The sequence below is a fragment of the Pan troglodytes genome, chromosome 6, assembly GCF_028858775.2.
Source record: "Pan troglodytes isolate AG18354 chromosome 6, NHGRI_mPanTro3-v2.0_pri, whole genome shotgun sequence".
NCBI lineage: Eukaryota > Metazoa > Chordata > Mammalia > Primates > Hominidae > Pan > Pan troglodytes.
This window is the reverse complement of record NC_072404.2, coordinates 7,437,977-7,458,648: the sequence shown is the minus strand read 5'-3', so window position 1 is coordinate 7,458,648 and position 20,672 is coordinate 7,437,977. Positions and strand designations below refer to the sequence as shown.

Here is a 20,672-nt window from a genome sequence, read left to right as displayed (position 1 = left end):
AGGCTGAGGCAGGAGAATCGCTTGAACCCCAGAGGTGGAGGTTGCAGTGGTCTGAGATTGAACCACTGCACTCCAGCCTGGGTGGCAGAGTGAGACTCCATCTCAAAAAAAAAAAAAAAAAAAAAAAAAAGACATGAAGGTGACATCCAGGTGCAGGGGACTGGGGCATCAGTGACTGACCAGAGAAGGAGGCCACTCGAGCAAAGACCAGAATGGGGTGGACAGGGAGTCCCAGGACCAGCTGGGGGGTTTCTGGGCACAGGAAACAGCGCATGGAAAGGCAGGCACCTTCCGGAAACAGTGAGAAGGCTGAGGTGCGGGGTGGGGCGGCATCGGGGGAGGTGAGACGGAGACGTAGACCCTGCAGGACCCGGCAGTCCTCAGCGTGGGGCTGGGACGGGGCGAACAGTGGCCCCATAGCCCACGTCCACCGGAGCCACAGGATGGGAGCTTATTTGCAAACAAGGTCTTTGCAGATATAAACTTATTTTTTTATTTTATTTTTTTTGAGATGGAGTCTTGCTCTGTCGCCTAGGCTGGAGTGCAATGGTGCGATCTTGGCTCACTGCAGCCTCCATCTCTCAGGTTCAAGTGATTCTCGTGCCTCAGCCTCCTGAGTAGCTGGGATTACAGGTGCTTGCCAACAGGCCTGGATAATTTTTTTTTTTTTTTTTTGAGACGGAGTCTCGCTCTGTCGCCCAGGCTGGAGTGCAGTGGCGTGATCTCGGCTCACTACAAACTCCGCCTCCCAGGTTCACGCCATTCTCCTGCCTCAGCCCCCGGACTAGCTGGGACTACAGGCGCCTGCCACCACGCCCGGCTATTTTTTTGTATTTTTAGTAGAGATGGGCTTTCACTGTGTTATCCAGGATGGTCTCGATCTCCTGACCTCGTGATCCGCCCGCCTCAGCCTCCCAAAGTGCTGGGATTACAGGTGTGAGCCACTGCGCCCGGCCCTGGATAATTTTTTTCTATTTTTAGTAAAGGCAAGGTTTCACCATGTTGGCCAGGCTGGTCTCGAACTCCTGACCTCAGGCAATCCGCCCGCCTCAACCTCCCCAAGTGCTGGGATGACAGGCGTGAGCCACCGCACAGGCCTAATGAAGGTAAAGATCTTGAGATGAGATCATCCTGAATCTGGGTGGGCCCTAAATCCCTTAACAGGTGTCCTCACGAGGCACAGAGACACAGAGAGAAGACGGCCACATGGAGACAGAGGCAGAGGCTGGAGGGATGTGGCCACGAGCCGAGGACTCCTGGAGTCCCCAGGAGCTGGTCGAGGTAGGCAGGGTCCTCCCCTAGAGCCCTCGGAGGGAGTCAGCCCTGCCCACACTTTGACTTCAGACTTCTGGGCTCCAGAACTGCAAGAGAGGACATTTCTGTGGCTTTAAGCCACCGAGTCTGTGGTGCTTTGTAAGAGCTGCTGTGGGAAACAACCACAGGTGTTTATTTTACTGTTCGGGTGATAAGCAGAGTCTTTGGAGAATTCTGAGCAGGGGAGGAACATTTGATTATATCTTTTTGTTTTTTTGTTTTTTTTTGAGATGGAATCTCGCTCTGTTGGCCAGACTGGATTGCAGTGGTATGATCTTGGCTCACTGCCACCTCCACCTCCTGGGTTCAAGTGATTCTCCTGCCTCAGCCTCCCAAGTAGCTGGGACTAAAGGCACCCGCCACCAAGCCCGACTAATTTTTGTATTTTTAGTAGACATGGGGTTTACTATGTTGGCCAAGCTGGTCTCAAACTCCTGATCTCAGGTGATCCGCCTGCCTCAGCCTCCCAAAGTGCTGGGATTAAAAGCCATGGCACCCGGCCTAAAAATTAAATTTCTAATAATTTTTTTTTTTTTTTGAGACAGAGTCTCACTCTTGTCGCCCAGGCTGGAGGGCAATGGCATGATCTTGGTTCACTGCAACCTCCGCCTCCCAGGTTCAAGTGATTCTCCTGCCTCAGCCTCCCAAGTAGCTGGATTACAGGTGTCTGCTACCATGCCCGGCTAATTTTTGTATTTTTGTAGAGACCGGGTTCCACCATGTTGGGCAGGCTGGTCTTGAACTCCTGACCTCAGGTGATCCACCCGCCTTGGCTTCCCAAAGTGCTGGGATTACAGGCGTGAGCCATCGCGCCCGGCCATAAAAAATATTTTCAAAAAGTGAGCAAACAATTTGAACAGACACCAATAATGCAGATACACGGATGACAAAAAAAGATGAGAAAACGCTCATCATTACTCATCAGGGAGACGCCGATGAAGAGCACAGGGCAGACCCTGCACACCCCCCAGGATGACGGAACGCCTGCGGTCCTGCCCGGGCCATCAGTGGAGAAGCCATCCTTGGAATCTGGAATCCATCCGGTGGGTGCCACTCAGCAGCTGACAGAAGCCACCGGTGCCTGCAACGCTGGGGTAAGTCTCAGAATAATGATGCCAGGCCGGGCGCGGTGGCTCACGCCTGTAATCCCAGCACTTTGGGAAGCCGAGGCCGGAGGATCACGAGGTCAGGAGATCAAGACCATTGTGGCTAACACGGTGAAATCCCGCCTCTACTAAAAATACAAACAAAAAAAAAATTAGCTGGGCGTGGTGGCCAGCGCCTGTAGTCCCAGCTACTCGGGAGGCTGAGGCAGGAGAATGGCGTGAACCCAGGAGGCGGAGGTTGCAGTGAACGGAGATCGCGCCACTGCACTCCAGCCTGGGTGACAGAACGAGATTCCATCTCAAAAAAAAAAAAGAATAATGACGCCGAGCAGCCGGCCAGGGAGCGTGCACTGTGTGCTTTCATTCACACAGACTCCAGAAGAGCAAACAGCGCCTCTCCAGGGACAGAAAGTGGCGCCCTGGCGGCCTGGGGACAAGGCAGGGGTGGTTTGGGAATGTTCGTTACAGGGTTGAAAGGGATGTGGGATGGGGCCACAGGTACGTGTGAATGTCAACACGCATCAGTGTGCACCCTTTACACCCTTTACACACCTGCAGTTTATCAGACGTCAATCATAACTCAAAAAAGCTGTTTTCAAAAAGAGGTGGGGAGAGGGAGGAGGAAGGCAAAGAGATAGAGGAGGGGGAGGAAGAGGAAGAGGGGAAGGAGAAGGAGGAGAAAGAGAAGAGGGAGGAGGAGGTGGTCAAGGTTGACTCCTGAGCTTTTAGAGAACGAGGAAGACAAGGAGCAGGAGGACAGAGAAGGGGGAAGAGGTGGTCAAGGTTGACAGGAGGAGGAGGAGGAGGAGGGGGAGGAGGGGAACGAGGGGGAGGGGGAGGGGGAGGATGGGTAGGGGGAGGAGGGGAGGGGAGGAGGAGAGGAGGGGGAGGGGGAGGAGGGGAGGGGAAGGGGAGGAGGAGGGGAGGGGGAGTGGGAGGAGGGGGAGAAGAAGGAAGGGGAGGAGGGAGAGGGGGAGGAGGAGGAGGTGGTTGTTCTCAAGGTCGACCCTGAGGTTCTGGCCTGGGCCCGGGTGAGGGCATTTGCCGAAGGCACAGGCCCCGCATGCAGGGGCGGTGATGCTGGTCAGAGGATGAGGAGAGGCAGGTGGCGGGGCAGAGGAAGCTCCGTGCAGGGTGCTCCCATTCAGGTGACAGGAGGAGGAAGCATTACCCCATCGGATCTCCCCTCCCCTTAGAGAGTTACCCTGAGGGACAGATTGAGAAATGGTAGAGGGACGAAGCCGCACAGCCCCCGCCTGGCGTCCGGCAGGGATCCGCGCCTGACCGGCCTCTCCTCCCATGGGCACCACGGACGTCTCCTTCCGGACTCACTGCCCACACAGCGCAGGGTGCAGGGCCCTGGAGCCCTTGGGGTCCTCCGGGGACCCAGCTGATGCCCACAGGAGTGGAAAGAGACCGTGGCGGGTCACACAGCAGTTCTCAGGCTGCAGCCTGGGGCCATGAGCCTCACTGAGGCCACAGTCAAATGGCCACACCCAACTTCAGGGGCACAGGGAGACCAGCTCTGCCTTGCCGTCCCTGGATGAGGAGATGGGACACACCGGGCAGGTGGTGCTCAGGACTCCCTCGGTGGCGGGGCAGCGTTCGAGTCAGTGCCCTGCTGGGAACAGATCTCCAAGATGTGGTTAAGTGGCAAAAGCCAGGTGCAGAAAAGAGGAGCCGTGCGCTACCTGCAGGGTGACAAGGCAGAGGGAGGCACACGGGTGGCTGCCTGAACGCACACGGAAAAGCCGGGAACACAGGCACAAATCAGAACACAGGCTGACTCCAGGGGAGGGGACCAGCTGCTCAGGGGTCGGGGGAGACCTTCGACCCTTTGACTGGATGATTCCCCCACCTTTTATTTTTATCTTTTTTTAGACAGGGTCTTGCTCTGTCGCCGGCTGCAGTGTAGTGGCACCATCATAGCTTACTGCAGCCTTGACCTCCCGGGCTGAAGAGATCCTCCTACCTCAGCCTCCTGAGTAGCTGGGACCGTAGGCATGCACCACCATGCCTGGCTAATTTATTCTTGATTTTTGTTTGTAGAGATAGGGTCTCACTATGTTGCCCAGGCTGGTCTCAGACTCCCACTTTGGCCTCCCAAAGGGCTGGGATTAGAGGTTCATGCCACCATGCCCAGCTAATTTTTATTTTTTTGTAGAGATGGGGGTCTTGCTATGTTGCTCAGGCTGGTCTCGAACTCAACCGATCCTCCTGCCTTGGTCTCCCAAAGTGCTGAGATTACAGGCATGAGCATCACACCTGGCAACTGTATGATCTTTTGTGTCTTTTGAGTTTTGTTCCCATCAGTGTTTCCATTAAAAAAAAAAAAAAAAGGCGTGGGGGCGGGGCGGGCGCAGTAATTCCAGCACTTTGGGAGGCCAAGGCGGGCGGATCACCTGAGGTTAGGAGTTCGAGACCAGCCTGGCCAACATGGTGAAACCCCGTCTCTACTAAAAACACAAAAAAATTAGCCAGACATGGTGGCGGGCGCCTGTAATCCCAGCTACTCGGGAGACTGAGGCAGGAGAATCGCTTGAACCTGGGAGGTCGAGGTTGCAATAAGCCGAGATCGCGCCACTGCACTCCAGCCTGGGCGACAGAGCGAGACTCCGTGCCAAAAAAAAAAAGAAAAAAGAAAAGGGTGAACTTTGTGGAACACGAGTTCTATCTCAATAAAGCTATTATTATTATTATTATTATTATTATTATTATTATTATTAGAGACAGGGTCTCTCCCCGGGGGCCCCCCGGGCTGCGCCCCCTCGCCAGTGCCTGCACCCCGGCCGCCCCCGCCCTCCGGGACGTGCAGAACCTGCCACTTGACGCATCCGCGGATCCCTGACGCCACTCCTCCCCGCCGTGCGTCCTGGAGTGTGTCCCTTCGCAACGCCAGCACCACCTGTGAATGGAGAGGCCAGCGCCTGCCCCGCGCCGCCGACCCACCTGGACCGGACCACAGGCGCGCGGCGCCGGCCAGCCCACCTCCCGCCGCCATGGGGCGCTGCAGGCATCAGGCCGGCGCCGCGGGCCTCTCGCGCCTCCCTCTGGGCCCGCTTCCCGCCGCACTGTTTTCCTTCCGGTTGTTCCGGAAGTCGGGTCCTCGAGGGCGGCGAGATCGGTTTCCGATTCCGGGGTGGCCGGGTGGCGGTAGCGGCGCTCCGGTCGCGATGGGCCAGAGGTAAGTGAGCCGCGGCCTGGGCGCTTCCTCATTGCCGGGCGAGCGCCTGGTTCTCGCGGCTACCGCTCCCGGCCTCTGGGCCGTCCCTCTTGGTTCTGCCGCCTCCAGCCCGACGTCCGCGTCGCCTGCTGCCGCCCGACTGAGCCGCTCCCGGGCAGCTGGGAGGCGGGGTCCCTGCAGCTCCTGCAGCATCGCCCCGCCGGGCGGGCGCGGGACCACTGTCCCCGGGTCCCAGGCCCAAGCCCCGTGCGGTAAGGGAGCGAATGAGCGAGCGAACGAGCGAATGAGTGAATGAATGACCGCACGCTGGCTCCTCCGCAGGTGACGCCGCAGCCGCCGGGAGCCGCGAGGGACGGGGCAGGATGAACCGGGCCAAGCCCACCACGGTGCGCCGGCCCAGCGCCGCGGCCAAACCCTCAGGTGCGTCTCCCTCCCCGCTCTGCAGCCCGGGGGTCTTTGGGGGTCTTTGGGGATCTCAGCTGCCGCGGATCCTGCGTTGGGCTTGGTTGTTCCGCAGCCGCGGCTGTTTCCAGGAATTCGGTCTGGAAACACTGCTCTCGGTCCTCAGCGGCTCTGAGAGTCCCTGGGAGGCTTGGGACAGTGGCGACTTCCTTCGCGACCCCGGTGATCTCGTTTCAGGCTGAGCTGCAAGGCGGCCGACAGTAGTGGAAGGGTCTCCCCAGCCAGGAGGCAGGAGGCAGCACAGTCTAGCGTAGCACGGGGTCTGCGGCTAAACTGTCGGCTCAGATCCTCCGGACTTTGCCACTCGCCTGCTGTGTGACGCTGGGCACATCGCTTAACCTGTCTGTGTCCCTTTCTCCCTTGTAAAGTTAGAGTAATAGCACCTATTGCGGAAACTCGGGGCGGGGGGTACTAAGCACACTAATTTGGATAGACCAGAGATGGCCTGGTTTGTGGTCAGCGCTACGTGACTGTCCACCATCACCTGTGCGTATCCTGCTGGTCCCAGCTCTGCTGTAGGCTGCTGAGTGAGCTCTGGCTTCTTCCTTGCCTTCTCTGACTCTTGTTTAATCCCCTCTGACATAACAGGAGGTTGGAGTCCGTCTTTTTCCACCTTGGGTGTTGCGAACGTGCCCGGTTTTCTCTCTCCTTTCTCTGCAGGGCACCCTCCCCCGGGAGACTTCATTGCTCTGGGCTCAAAGGGTCAGGCCAACGAATCGAAAACGGCGTCCACCCTGCTGAAACCAGCCCCTTCCGGCCTGCCTTCTGAGCGCAAGCGGGATGCGGCGGCTGCGTTGTCCAGTGCCTCGGCCCTCACCGGTCTCACCAAACGCCCCAAACTCTCCTCCACACCCCCTCTGAGTGCCCTGGGGCGCCTGGCTGAGGCTGCAGTGGCAGAAAAACGAGCCATTTCTCCGTCGATTAAAGAGCCATCTGTGGTGCCAATTGAAGGTAATGAGTCTGTGGACGTCCCCCGAGAACACCCCTCAGCTCATGCCGTCCATCAGGTGTTCAGGGAAGGCCCCCTCCAGGCCTAGTGCTGCCCGTATGGCCGAGGTCCTCTGGGAGAGCGGATGTTTGTGGCTTGTTCTTGGAAGTGCTTCTCACGTAGATGCCCTTTTCCCGTGTGTGCATCTGCGTCCTGCACTGCCAGTGGCTGCCCTTTGAGAACCGGGTCACTCCTTTATTAAGTTGTCTGTCTCATGTGTCTGTTGGACGCCCCCTTTATGACGGGCACTGTCTGAGCGCTGGGGGTAAACCGGGCGTGACGACACCCCAGGTGTCTGTTCTCAAGGTTGCCCATCCTGGTGCGTTCCTCTCTCAACCTGAGCGGAGGCGATCAAGGCTGTGGGTCCTGGTGCGTTCCTCTGTCAGCCTGAGAGGAGGTGATGTGTACTTGGTTCCTCCTTCCCTCCTGGTTACCAACAGAGAAGAGCTGATCCCCTCCCTGTTTTCAGTTCAAAAGCAGCAGAACAGTAAAGACATCAACGGGGAATATAAGCTTCACCACCGTCCCGTTCTCGCAGAAATGCCTTTAACTGTGTGCCTAGAATCGCCCCTGCCCCTCTGCGCCATTTTCCCAACGACCATTTCTCAAGGCTCCGTGACTCTCTGGGAGTCGCTCTGGCAGCTATCGCACCAGCCCCAGCAAGCCTCGTGGTCTGCAGTGTTTTGTTTCTATGGGAGCATCTCTTCTGGGTAATTTCTTTGTAGGAGTCAAAAAGAACAAGTGTCCTGATGACTTTGGTAGTGAGGTGTCTGTTCAAGCCGCGCCGCCTCTGGTTACTGAGTTTTGTGCCAGACAGGACCCAGGGGACTTGTGGGCTGTGGCCTTGCCCTCAGGGAGGGACCAGGCTGCTGCAGTGCAAGCCTGTGAGTGAGTCCCCGACGGCCCTGGAAGGGAGGAGGCCTGGCAGGGAGTTGCAGTATGGGCTCGGGCCTGGAAGCACAGGCGATGAAACCGGGGCAGGCAGGAAAGGGAGATGCCAAGCAGAGAATGGACTGTGCCCAGGGAATGGAGGCCTGGCCTGGGCAGCACACGCTCGTGAGAGCTGAGGCTGGGCGCTGTGGGCAGTGTTTGTGCTGGACTCAGTTGGCATCAGGGAGCCCTGGGGGCAAATGGCCCAGGATGGCACAGCTGGGGCACTGCTTTAGGAGGTCGAGCCTCAGACCTCCCACGAGGCGTGTCCCTGGGCAGCTGGTGCCGGTGGGGATTGAAGATGGAGACCACAGGCCCCACCCTGGCCCGGGTTCTTGGCCGCCGGCTGCTCGGTGCTTTATTTATTTTTAGCACCACCTCCTGTAGAAAGGAGATTTTGAAGATGAAAGGAGATGTGGTTATGAAAAGCATATTCTGAGTGGTAGATCACTTTACAGTGTTATTCTCAGCGAAACAGAGAGATGGCTGCATCCAGCCATTTGTGGTAAATGTCCCAAGCTGTCCCTCTGTGCCAGCAGCCCACTTGTCCCCCAGCTTGTCTCGGCATCAGGAAATTTCTTCCAAGTCTCTGTCCCGGATGCAGTTAAGGTGGATCACAATGCCTGTGTCCACATGTGTGTGGATATGTATATATTTATTATTTATTTATTATTTATTTTTTTTTGAGACGGAGTCTCGCTGTGTTCCCCAGGCTGGAATGCAGTGGCACGATCTCGGCTCACTTCAGCCTCCGCCTCCCGGGTTCAAATGATTCTCCTGCCTTAGCCTCCCAAGCAGCTGGGATTACAGGCATGCACCACCACGCCCGGCTAATTTGTGTATTTTTAGTAGAGACAGGGCTTCACTGTATTGGCCAGGCTAGTCTCGATTTCCTGACCTCAGGTGATCCACCTGCCTCAGCCTCCCAAAGCGGTGGGATTATAGGCGCTAGCCACTGCACCTGGCCGTGTGTGGATATTTAAAAACACAGTCCTAAAAAACTGTTGGGACAGAGAAGAATCCGAATGAAAATGAGAAAACCTCCGATCCAACAGTGGCAAACACGACGATAGGAAAGGTGTGTGCTGGCCCTGGTGCTCCTCGGAGGATGTGGGAGGGTCAGGCACTCGTCTGGAGGAAGGTTGTGAGCCGAGCACCCATGGAAAGAGGGAGGAAAAGTGGGAAGAAGGGCATGCTGGAGACTGGAGCTGGGGTGGGTGCGGAGAGAGGGCCACTGTGCTGCGGTCCACAGTGAGAAAGAAGCCGCCAGACGGAGCCACGATTCAGTGGAAAGTAAAGCTGCAGGTGGCCTGGCTTGCTGGGAAATGTCTGTAGCCTTTGGGGTAGTCATGTGGGACACAGCGGAGCCAGGACTGGAGTGGCTGGTGGGCTAGTGCTGAGGCCTGTGGGGCAGCCTGTTGTGTTGAGGGGACCATTTGGTGGGGTGCTTGTACCCTGTGGGAACTTTCCTGAGGGTGGATCTCTGGTCCCTGGCAGGGCCGACCCTGAGAGCTCTGGGTTCCTCGGGGTCTTCCTGGTGTCCCGAGGCTTTGGGGCGACCCTGCCCTGGCCCCGTTCTGACCGTACTGCCTGCCCCGGCCAGTGCTGCCCACGGTGCTGCTGGACGAGATCGAGGCGGCCGAGCTGGAGGGCAACGACGACAGGATCGAGGGCGTGCTGTGCGGGGCTGTGAAGCAGCTGAAGGTCACCCGCGCCAAGCCCGACAGCACCCTCTACCTGAGCCTCATGTACCTGGCCAAGATCAAGCCCAACATCTTCGCCACCGAGGGCGTCATTGAGGTTTGAGCCGGGCCCCTGGCGGGAGGCGAGCAGCGCTGGGGCCCTCGGCTCCCCTCCTCACCTCCCCCTTAAGTGTCCCTCCCGGCCCACCCCAGTTTTGCCTCTGGGGCCAGCGAGGCTCCCACGTGACATGCGCCCTCCCTGGCAGGCTCTGTGTAGCCTCCTGCGGCGGGACGCCTCCATCAACTTCAAGGCCAAGGGGAACAGCCTTGTGTCCGTGCTGGCCTGTAACCTCCTCATGGCCGCCTACGAGGAGGACGAGAACTGGCCCGAGATCTTTGTCAAGGTGAGTGGTCTCTCCTGGGACGGTGAAGATGGCAGAGTGCCACGGGGTGGGGCAGGGGCGAGAGAAAAGCAGAAGTGTGTTCTCTCCAGAGGGCTGTGTCTGACAGCCCTGGTGGTGATGGCACGGTCCCTGCTGCACCCAGAAGCTGGAGAGGGCCACCTGGGCACCCAGTCCCCGGGCAGCAGGCAGGCGTTCCCCAACCTGGCTGCTGCCCGGCTGGGCTCGGGGCTGAGGGTGTGGCTGCCACACAGGTGTACATCGAGGACTCCCTGGGGGAGCGGATCTGGGTGGACAGCCCTCACTGTAAGACGTTTGTGGACAACATCCAGACGGCCTTCAACACTAGAATGCCCCCGAGGAGCGTGCTGCTGCAGGGGGAGGCGGGCCGCGTTGCGGGCGACCTGGGTGCGGGTGAGACACACGGCCAGCCAGAGAGGGCGGGTGTCCAGTCCCAGGGCAGGGGAGGGGTGGGAGGACGGGCGGGTGGGAGGCGCTGCATGGAGCCCTCTCCTTGGTTTGCAGGGAGCAGCCCACACCCCTCCCTCACGGAGGAGGAAGACAGCCAGACGGAGTTGCTGATCGCGGAGGAGAAGCTGAGCCCTGAGCAGGAGGGCCAGCTCATGCCCAGGTAGCTGCGTGCCCGCCCGGTCCCAGTTGGGGGCGGCGGGGGCGGGCGCCTCGGGGCCACCTTCCTCCCTCCTCGCTCCCTCCTCTGGCCTAGGTACGAAGAGCTCGCGGAGAGTGTGGAGGAGTATGTCCTGGACATGCTGCGGGACCAGCTGAACCGGCGCCAGCCCATCGACAACGTCTCCAGGAACCTCCTGCGGCTCCTCACCTCCACCTGCGGCTACAAGGAGGTGCGGCTGCTGGCGGTGCAGAAGCTGGAGATGTGGCTGCAGAACCCCAAGGTGCGGGGGCGCCCCGGGGGGGTGGGCAGGGCAGGGGCGCCCGGGCGGGGTAGGGGGTGGGGGCAGGCTCTGTGTGGCCCCACGGCGTGGCCTTCCTGCCAGGGTGGCCATGAGCCCACTGCTCCCTCCTCGGCCCCGCAGCTGACCCGGCCCGCCCAGGACCTGCTGATGTCCGTCTGCATGAACTGCAACACACACGGTTCCGAAGACATGGACGTCATCTCACACCTGATCAAGATCCGCCTCAAGCCCAAGGTCCTCCTCAACCACTTCATGCTGTGCATCAGGTGCGTGGCAAGCCGGGGCAGAGCGGGGGTGCGGGTGGAGCGGGGGTGTGGGCGGAGCGGGGGTGCGGGCGGAGTGGGGACAGGGCCTGTACCCTCACCTCCCCTGGCTCCCACACCCAGGGAGCTGCTGAGCGCGCACAAGGACAACCTGGGCACCACCATCAAGCTGGTGATCTTCAATGAGCTCTCCAGCGCCCGGAACCCGAACAACATGCAGGTCCTCTATACCGCACTGCAGCACAGCTCGGAGCTGGCGCCCAAGGTAGGCCCAGGGTCCCTGGCCTTGCCCTCCACGCCAGCATATGGGGCTCTGGGCTGGAGGGGCACGTGGCATCTGGGGAAGCCGGTGGATTGTCAGTGCTTCGTGGGAGAATGCTCCTCGGTCTTGGGAAGGAGCTTTTGAAACTCACGTGGGCATGAGGTTGAGCCGTTTCTAGAGTGGGTGCAGCCACAGCGCCCAGCGTCTTTCTCAGAAACTGACACTCTGTCCATTTAGGAGGGAGCCACATTGAGTCTTAAAAGCCACCCAGGTTTCTGAGCTAAGACCCAGACCTGCTGCTATTTTTATTTTTCAAGCTCATTCCTGCCTTTGAATAGTAAGATTGTTTTTAAAATTTTTTGTAGAGACCGGGTCTTATTATGTGGCCCAGGCTGGCCTCAAACTCCTGGGCTCAAGCGATTCTTCTGCCTCAGCCTCCCAAAGTGCTGGGATGACGGGCATGAGGCCCTGTGCCTGGCCCAGACCCGCCTCCTGTGCATTGGGTCCCTCGGTTAAGCAGGGGTCCCTGTAGCCCTGGCTGTAGGACCCTTGGATTTCCGTGTCTCCTTTGAAGCGGGCTGGGGAGATGCTCCCATCGCCACCAGCACGTTAGGCCTCCCAGTGCGCTCTGTGGCGTGTGAAACACGAGGGAGGCACAGCCGCTCTCAGCTCTGCGTTCAGTCTTCGCGGCTCCGCATTTTGAGACAGGAGTGAATCCTTTCAGATCCTTTCAGATCTTGGGTGGTGGCCTTTGGTTTCTGTTCAGCCCGTGGCGCACGGGTGGGCTGAGATGGCACACGCGCTTCTATGGCTCTGCCACCTGGTGTCCCACACCCCCAGCGTCCGTTAATTAATCCTTCTCCTCATTTCACGAGGACCGACTCCCCACCTGCTGGTTCTCAGAGAGGGGAATCAGATGTGGTCCCTGCTCGCCAAGGGCTGGCAGCCAGTAGAGCAAGGAGCCCGCCACCCCGCGCCCCGCACTGTCTGAGACCCACTGCAGTGCCCTCGGGCGCCATACCTGTTGGTGCTGCGGGAAGGGGCCCGTGACAGGGACAGCACTGTCGGGCAGCCTCCCACGCGGCCTCTCTCTGCCCCAGTTCCTGGCCATGGTGTTCCAGGACCTGCTGACCAACAAGGACGACTACCTGCGGGCCTCGCGGGCCCTGCTGCGGGAGATCATCAAGCAGACCAAGCACGAGATCAACTTCCAGGCCTTCTGCCTGGGGCTCATGCAGGAGCGCAAGGAGCCGCAGTACCTGGAGATGGAGTTCAAGGTGCCAGCCCCCACCGCTGGGGCGCCTTTCCCTCACTGCGGGTTCCACGCGCCGCCGTCCCCCTCGTCCTGGGTCCCATGCACATTCCACCCCTTCGGATGCTCTGGCTGAGCGTGGGTACAGGGATGAGTGAGGCTGTTTGCGGTGACGCGTCCCAGAGGATAGCATAGGCTCTGTCCTGTGTGAGGACCTATGAGGGGCTGACCAAGCACAGGGGAACTGGCAGCCCCTGGGCTGGATGGGATGGATTGCTGCCGGGAGCAAGGGGAGCACAGGAGCAGGGAGGCAGGGTGGGGCTGCGGGCTGCCTGGCTGGGTTGGAGACTGTTCGAGGGCTGCGGAGGGAGCTGGCGCTGGAAGGCACAGTGAGGGTGGATCGCAGAGATGCCAGGTCCCTGCAGCCAACTCGCAGCCAGCCTGCCGGGATGGCCTGTTTTGCGGACGGGGCTTTGTGGATCTCTGTTGACTGAACCTCCCTCCTGTGGCCAGACTAGGACCTTGTGGGCCACCGGCCCTGGTGCACCTCCTGTCAGGCCCCTCTCCCAACTGGTCCTGGGCTCTCTCTCTGGATCCCTGCTTGTGTGTGTGTATGTGTGCGCATGTGCAAGTGTGTGGGTGCTGCGCCCACGTGTTTGTGGAGTGAGGCTCCCGGGTGTCCCTTCTGGATACGGACCCCGTGCCGCGCCCACGTGGGTGTGGAGTGGGGCTCCCGGGTGTCCCTTCTGGATACGGACCCCGTGCCGCGCCCACGTGGGTGTGGAGTGGGGCTCCCGGGTGTCCCTTCTGGATACAGACCCCGTGCTGCACCTGCAGGAGCGCTTCGTGGTGCACATCACCGACGTCCTGGCCGTGTCCATGATGCTGGGCATCACAGCGCAGGTGAAGGAGGCCGGCATCGCCTGGGACAAAGGAGAAAAGAGGAGTAAGGATGTGGGGGTGGCCTGGCCCTGCTTGGTGGGGGTCTCGGGTCCAGGCTGGTGGCTGGCGGCTCTCCGAGGCTGCACTGTCCCCTGAGCGCCCGGCAGGAGCGGTCCCACAGCACGGCCACTCGGGGACATGGAGCCTGGAAGCTGCCGTCCCCGTTCCTGTCCATCCGGGTCTCACCCCAGCTGCAGACTCAGACCCTGTTCCCATGAGCGTCCTTTGTGTGCTCCAGTTCTGGCCCAGCATGGGGGCATTGCAGGCATGGTGGCCCCAGCCGCGGGCGGGAGTGGGGAGGGGAGGTGGTGTTTGGGGCAGTCCGGGTGTTTGATCATGGGTTCGCAGGAAGGCTGGGCCGCAGAAGCCCTCTAAGCCATTGACCGAAGCGAGTCACTGGCAACAGGAGGATTCCAGTCACCCACGCACGCGTCAGGGTCACTCCATGCCTCCCAGGGTGTTATTCCAGCTGGGAATCGTCCAGAAGCTGGGGGTGCCCCGAGTTACCCCCTCCCAAGTGCCAGCATTGAGTTGGACCCCCAGGGGTGCCTTAGCCCCTCATAGCCCACGGCTCGGATGGGCCACTAAGCTGCGTGTCTGTTTCAGACCTGGAAGTGCTCCGCTCATTCCAGAACCAGATTGCCGCCATCCAGCGGGATGCCGTCTGGTGGCTCCACACTGTGGTCCCCTCCATCAGCAAGCTCGCCCCTAAGGACTACGTGCACTGGTGCGGCTGGGGCCCTGCACAGCCCCTGTCCCACACCCCACTGAGCCGGGACAAGCCGGGGCCCCGCACAACCCCTGCCCCAAACCCCACTGAGCCGGGACAAGCCAGGCCCCCACACGGGAGTCTGTCCCCTCTCTGCGGACAGCAGCAGCCGTTAGGCTCCAGGCAGTTCACCCTGTGCATTGGAGCCTCCCGTGGAGCCTCTGCCTTGGTTGGGGTGGGGCTGCCAGGCTGGGGCTGCATTTCTCTGCAGCGATTTTGTAAAGGGCGCTCGGCCACTGTCCAGCCCGGCAGCCCCGTTCCGCTGCTGTCCAGCCTGGCAGCCCCGTGAGTGGTCCCTGGGTTCTTTGGTGGTGCTGTGAGGAGGTGCTGAGCTTGGGCACCAGGCAGCCCGGCCTCTGAGCGCTGGGGCCCCTGGGAGCGGGGTCCCTTCCCTGGAACTAATGGGGCTGGTCCCTGAGCACCCACATCATGACTGAGGGCTCTTCTCTGCCTGCCCAGCCTGCACAAGGTGCTGTTCACAGAGCAGCCGGAGACCTACTACAAGTGGGACAACTGGCCACCCGAGAGCGACCGCAAGTGAGTGCGCTGCCGCCTGGGGCTCCTGTGTGCCGGGCCGGGCGGGGCTGCGGGGTGCCGGGCGGCTGCGGCAGGAAGGGCCAGTGGGAGTTGGGCGGCTGTTCCCATGGTCACAGCACCGTCCTGCTCCTCCTCCACAATCCCGGGCGCCACCCTTCTCCCACTCCCATGCTGGCGTCCCAGCGCCACTGTAGGGATTCAGCTGCTGCCTGCGTCCACGTGACTCCAAGCCCCAGCCGCAGCCTCCCCCGGACCCCCGCCTTCCAGTTGCTTCCAGGGCGTCCACGGGCACGCCGCCCTTCACCAGTCTCAGATGCACCGTCTGCCCCTGCTTCTGTCCAGACAGCCGCACACTGTCCTTCCCCAGCCGGCTGGCCTCACAGCTCTGTCCCCCTTCAAGCCCCGTGGGTGACCCCGTGGGTTCTTGGTCTACACTCCCCTCCAGCCCCGCCTGGGGCTCCTGCTGGTTCACCCTGCCCCCACCTCGTGCCCTGGTCGCTCTGCTCACCTTCACTGCGGCCTTCCGGTCAGGCTTTGGAGGTGTAGGGGTTATCTCTGCCTCCTGGCCCCCAGCTCCTTGAGGGCAAGAACCATCTAGAGGCCTCTGGGGTGGCAGAGCCTCTGTGTGGTGGTTGTAGGAACCAGTGACTCTGTGTGTAGCCCCAAAGGCCTTGGGGTGGGGGTAGCCTCCCCTTCTCCCCCTGTCCAGGCGAGACTTAGAGCCAGGGCTCCTGTCCTGCAAAGGGAGGCTCAGGTTGGAGGGGATAGGCTCGTGGGAAGCAGCAGCAGCCCTCTGCCGCCAGCCCGTGGGCTCTGAGGGAGAGGCTGGCCTGTCCTCGGCCCCTCAGGTCTGGCAGGTGTGGGCAGCCCACACTGAGTCACGCCTCCCCCGCCCCGCAGCTTCTTCCTGCGTCTGTGCTCCGAGGTGCCCATCCTGGAGGACACGCTGATGCGCATCCTGGTCATCGGGCTGTCCCGGGAGCTCCCGCTCGGGCCCGCGGACGCCATGGAGCTTGCCGACCACCTGGTGAAGCGGGCTGCTGCTGTGCAGGCGGATGGTATGGCTTCTGCAGGGGATGGCACCTGTGCTGGGTCTGCTCCCCTCGTCCCTGCAGAAACCCCGGCTCTGGAACGCACCTCTGGGGTGCTCCACAAAGCTGCGCTTCAGCTGGGTCCTGGGTCCCCGGGAGTCTCGGGGACCTGCCTTCTCCACATCTGCCCGTTGGGAATTCAGAAGCGTGTGTGTCTTTGGCAATGGTGCAGTCACTGCCCCGTTCTTTGGAATTTGCACATTTTTTGGAATTGGCACATTCTCGGTGTGATTTGGCCACGGCCAGATTTGCTGTCTGTCACCTCCTTTAGGCGATAGGTAGAATGATTATAAATCCAGCTCGCGCCTCGTCCGTGGCTCTGCCCTGAGGGCTTGCGGGTCCCCACCCTGCCGGCCACGCCCCCGTCCTCACCTCCCTACCCTCTCTTGGCAGCCCTGCCTGCTCTCTAGACCCAGGCCAGGTGTCCCCGAGAGCAAAGTGCCCTGTTTCCCAGTGAGAAACCAAGCTTCCCCCAGCTCTCCTGCTCAGGCCTGTGCCCCACCCTGCGGCATCCCCCACCCCACCCCGACGCGGCCCGAGCAGGGCCGGTTCCCTCGCTGCCTGTGCCTGATGGTCTGTGAGCAGCCCCAGAACCCATGTGTGGCTCTTGGTCTTAGATGTGGAGGTGCTGAAGGTGGGGAGGACCCAGCTGATCGACGCCGTTCTGAACCTGTGCACCTACCATCACCCTGAAAACATCCAGCTCCCACCGGGGTAAGCCCACGCCCTGCTCCCCACTCCTGCCCGGGTAAGCCCGCGCCCCGCTCCCCACTCCCGCCCGGGTAAGCCCACGCCCTGCTCCCCACTCCCACCCGGGTAAGCCCGTGCCCTGCTCCCCACTCCCACCCGGGTAAGCCCGTGCCCCACTCCCCACGGGCCTGCTCATGGCCTGTTCCCAGAGACCAGTGGGGCCACTACGGGCCTTGACTGGCTCGGCCCGAGTCCAACCGTTACCTGGGTTCGAGTGGGCTGTTTCCCCGTTGTCTTCCCCCGTGTCTCCAGCTCAGTCATACCTTTTTCTCCTGTGTTTAACGTGTATGCGTTATTTTTTACACAACAATGAGTTTATGCTCTATATTTCACGGCTTTATCGAGAGAGAATTCATGTACGTGTTATCTAAAGTGTGCAATTCCATGTTTTCAGAATGTTCACAGGTTGTACAACCTTCATTATAATTTAATTGTAGAACCTTCTTTGGTTCCCCCAAGAGAACCCCATTCCCACCGGCTGTCACTCCTCATTCCTCCCAGCACAGACCACGCAGCTGCTCACCTGCTGTCACCTCTGTAGAGTGGCCCTTTTGGGTGTTTTCTGTAAATGGCATCCTACAGTGCATGATCTTGTGACCAGCCTCCTTCCCCGGGCACGCTCTTTCCGGGGTCGCCTGTGCTGGAGCATGAGGCAGTATCAAAGTCCTCCTCGTGGCTGAGGGCACCCCACTGTGTGGACAGAGATCATGTCTGCTGCTTCCGCTCCCCTGCTGACGGACGGTGCTGCTGTGAGCGTGTGTGGACAAATCTGTGTGGCCGTGTCTTCGGTTCTCTTGAGCAGGTGGCTAGGAGTGGGGTTGCTGGGCCACGTGTTTAACTGAGGCTCTGTCAGACCCTCCCCATCGGCTGCCCCACCTTGAGTTCCCACTCGCGTCCCCGCCAGCGCTGCGTGAGGGTTCCCGGTCTCCATCCTCACCTGCACTCATGGCCCATGTTTCTCAGCAGAGACATCCTGCTGGGGTGAGACGATATCTCACGTTTGTTTCGGTTTGCATTTTCCGTTTTTTGTGGGGAACGGAGTCTTGCTCTGTCTGTCACCTAGGCTGGAGTGTGGTGGCACAATCAACGGTTCACTGCAGCCTCAACCTCCCTGGCTCAAGCGGTCCTCCCACCTTGGCCTCCTGTGTAGCTGGGACTATAGGCACGTGCCACCATGCCCAGCTGATTTTAGTGTTTGCAGAGATGGGGCCTCACTTTATTGCCCAGGCTGTTTTCAAACCTCTGGGCTCAAGAAGTCCTCCTGCCTTGACCTCCTAAAGTGTTGGGGTTACAGGTGTGATGAGCCACACTCCGCCTGGCCAGAAGTTTTCAATTTTGAGCAAATCCAATTTTATCTATTTTTCTTTGGTTTCTGTGCTTTTGTGTCATGTCTAAGAAACTATCGCCTAGTCCAGGGTAGTGGAGATTTAATTCTGTGTTTTCTGTCAAGGGTTTTATAGTCCCAGCTCTTACTTTCAGGTCTTTGAGCCACTGTGACATAGTTTTTATGGTGTGAGGCAGGGGTCCGGCTTCATTCCTCTGTGTGTGGCCGTCCAGCTGTCCGGGCACCGCTGTGGAAAGCCTGTCTTTCCCTGGTGAGGTTCTCTTGGCTTCGTGTCGGAAGTCGCACCCATGTGGGTTGTTCCTGGACCTCACTTCCGTCCTGTGGACCCACGTGGGCAGCACAGAGCTCGCCTTTGGGGAGGCCCGATCATCTTCGTGCTGCTGCTGCTGCTGTGTGTGCTTTGACGTTGTACCTAGGACGCTGGGGCTGCCCCACGCTCCCGAAGCCCTCCTCCCGTTTTCTCCCAGGAATGTTATAGTTTGGTGATCAGTCTCCGGAGTCTGTCATCCACTTGGTGTGTGGTGTTTGGTGGGGCCCCGCTTCATTCTGTTGGTTGGTTCTGGTTGTCGCAGCACTGTTGTTGAGAGGGCCGTTCCTGCGCCTTGGGCCGCCTTGGCGCCCTGTCGGCCTGTTGTGCCTAAGTTTGAGGGTTGACCTCTGGACTCTTGTTGCATGTAGGTGAGAGGGTTGACCTCTCGACAGCTCCATTCTGTCCGTCTGCACGTCCGTTCTGTCCGTCTATGTGTCCATCCTCTATAAGGGCTGAGTTTTACAATTGGGAAGTGCGTTTTCCAACTTTGTTCTTTCCCAGGATTGTTTTGGCTGTTTTAGGTCCTTTCATTTCCACGTGAATTTCAGGGTGAGCGTGTCAGTTTCTGCAAAACAGATGACTGGGATTTCGAGGGAGACAGTGTGGAATCCATGGATCAGTCTGGGGAGTGCCACCATGTCAGTGAGGCCACGCCCTGCGATCCGTGCACGTGGGAGGATTTCCCTTTATCCAGAGCTGACACCCTTTCAGGGGTTCCCGTTTATCCGGAGCTGACACCCTTTCAGTGGTGTCCGTTTATCCGGAGCCGACACCCTTTCAGGGGTTCCCGTTTATCCAGAGGCGACACCCTTTCAGGGGTTCCCGTTTATCCGGAGCTGACACCCTTTCAGTGGTGTCCGTTTATCCGGAGCCGACACCCTTTCAGGGGTTCCCGTTTATCCGGAGCCGACACCCTTTCAGGGGTGTCCCTTTATGCAGAGGTGACACCCTTTCAGGGGCATCCCTTTATGCAGAGCTGACACCCTTTCAGTAGCGTTTTGGAGTTTTGGTCGGACGCACTTCGGAATCCCGCACTGCACTTGAGCCTCGCGTGCTCTGTGATGCTGTGGTCGAGGTTCTCCTGCCTCTCTCCTTCGGCAGCTGCTGCCCGCTCTGCTTTCTGGTGTGGTCTTTCCCACTCGGCAGCCTCCGCATGTGGCTCCAGGCAGTGCCTCGATTCACATCTGTCTCATAGCCAGGATCCGTTTCCTCACCTGAGGGGCCCGTGCTTTGATTTAATTGTATCGTTACAATAATTCCATCTCGGTGGCTCCTGGGGTGGTGTCTGTTATCTCAGGTAGAGTACAAAAATCATTGACACTTAATGAACGTTTATTATGTATCCACCACCGCTCCCATTTTGTAGATGGGAAACAGAGACTTAGAAAGGTAAGGACAGAGCCAGAGTCGGGCCTGGACAGGGAGCCCAGAGCCAGGCTGACGCACATGCTTGGACAGGTGTCACTGGAGGGCAGTCCCGGGAGGAGCTGGGAGCCAGCACCGTCCCTGCCCCAGCTTTGTCACCTGGCCCGGCCGATCCTTGGTGCTGAGCTTGGTGCGCTGGGCCTGAGTCGGGGCGCCCCTGCCTTCCAGGTACCAGCCTCCGAACCTCGCCATCTCTACCCTCTACTGGAAGGCCTGGCCCCTCCTGCTGGTCGTCGCCGCATTCAACCCAGAGAACATCGGTGAGCCTCTGCTGGCCGCCCCATGCGCACACGTGGCCCTGCGGGTCCTTATTCCTTTGGGGCAGTTTGTCTGTTGGGACTTGGGATGAGCCCAGCTGGGGATGAGAGGAGGAGCTGGGAGAAGCGGGGGTCACACGCCTGGTGCCCAGGGGAGCCTGGCCAGCCCCACACCCTCCGATTCCCTAGGCCTGGCCGCGTGGGAGGAATACCCGACCCTGAAGATGCTCATGGAGATGGTGATGACCAAGTGAGTGCGCACGTCCCCTCTGCGGGCCTGGGGCGGGGAGCAGGGCCTGAAGTGAGTGCGCGCGTCCCCTCAGCGGGCCCGGGATGGGGAGCAGGGCCGGAAGTGAGTGCGCACGTCCCCTCGGCGGGCCCGGGGCGGGGAGCAGGGCCTGAAGTGAGTGCGCACGGCCCCCCCTCGGCGGGCCCGGGGCGGGGAGCAGGGCCTGAAGTGAGTGCGCGCG

General features: G+C 60.0%; 1 protein-coding gene across 4 annotated transcripts in view; it reads left to right on the top strand.

Moving 5' to 3' along the window:
- Positions 1–331: 331 nt before the first annotated feature.
- The window catches only part of INTS1 (integrator complex subunit 1), a 39,767-nt gene continuing 19,426 nt past the window's right edge, over positions 332–20,672 (top strand). For 2 of the 4 annotated variants that reach the window (XM_016956990.3, XM_063815148.1), the window contains exons 1-18: positions 5,515–5,604; positions 5,926–6,024; positions 6,727–7,017; positions 9,588–9,784; positions 9,933–10,070; positions 10,322–10,481; positions 10,593–10,698; positions 10,792–10,978; positions 11,120–11,265; positions 11,386–11,527; positions 12,625–12,801; positions 13,614–13,722; positions 14,325–14,445; positions 14,947–15,024; positions 15,925–16,082; positions 16,733–16,829; positions 20,114–20,205; positions 20,392–20,452. In XM_016956990.3, the coding sequence (XP_016812479.2) occupies positions 5,967–6,024; positions 6,727–7,017; positions 9,588–9,784; positions 9,933–10,070; positions 10,322–10,481; positions 10,593–10,698; positions 10,792–10,978; positions 11,120–11,265; positions 11,386–11,527; positions 12,625–12,801; positions 13,614–13,722; positions 14,325–14,445; positions 14,947–15,024; positions 15,925–16,082; positions 16,733–16,829; positions 20,114–20,205; positions 20,392–20,452 (2,318 nt within the window). In that variant the 5' untranslated portion in view covers positions 5,515–5,604; positions 5,926–5,966. Of the gene's footprint in view, positions 467–1,164; positions 1,282–2,239; positions 2,409–5,514; positions 5,605–5,925; positions 6,025–6,726; positions 7,018–9,587; positions 9,785–9,932; positions 10,071–10,321; positions 10,482–10,592; positions 10,699–10,791; positions 10,979–11,119; positions 11,266–11,385; positions 11,528–12,624; positions 12,802–13,613; positions 13,723–14,324; positions 14,446–14,946; positions 15,025–15,924; positions 16,083–16,732; positions 16,830–20,113; positions 20,206–20,391; positions 20,453–20,672 lie in introns of those variants that run through there. The other 2 variants (XM_063815147.1, XM_016956991.4) reach the window with 2 other exon arrangements.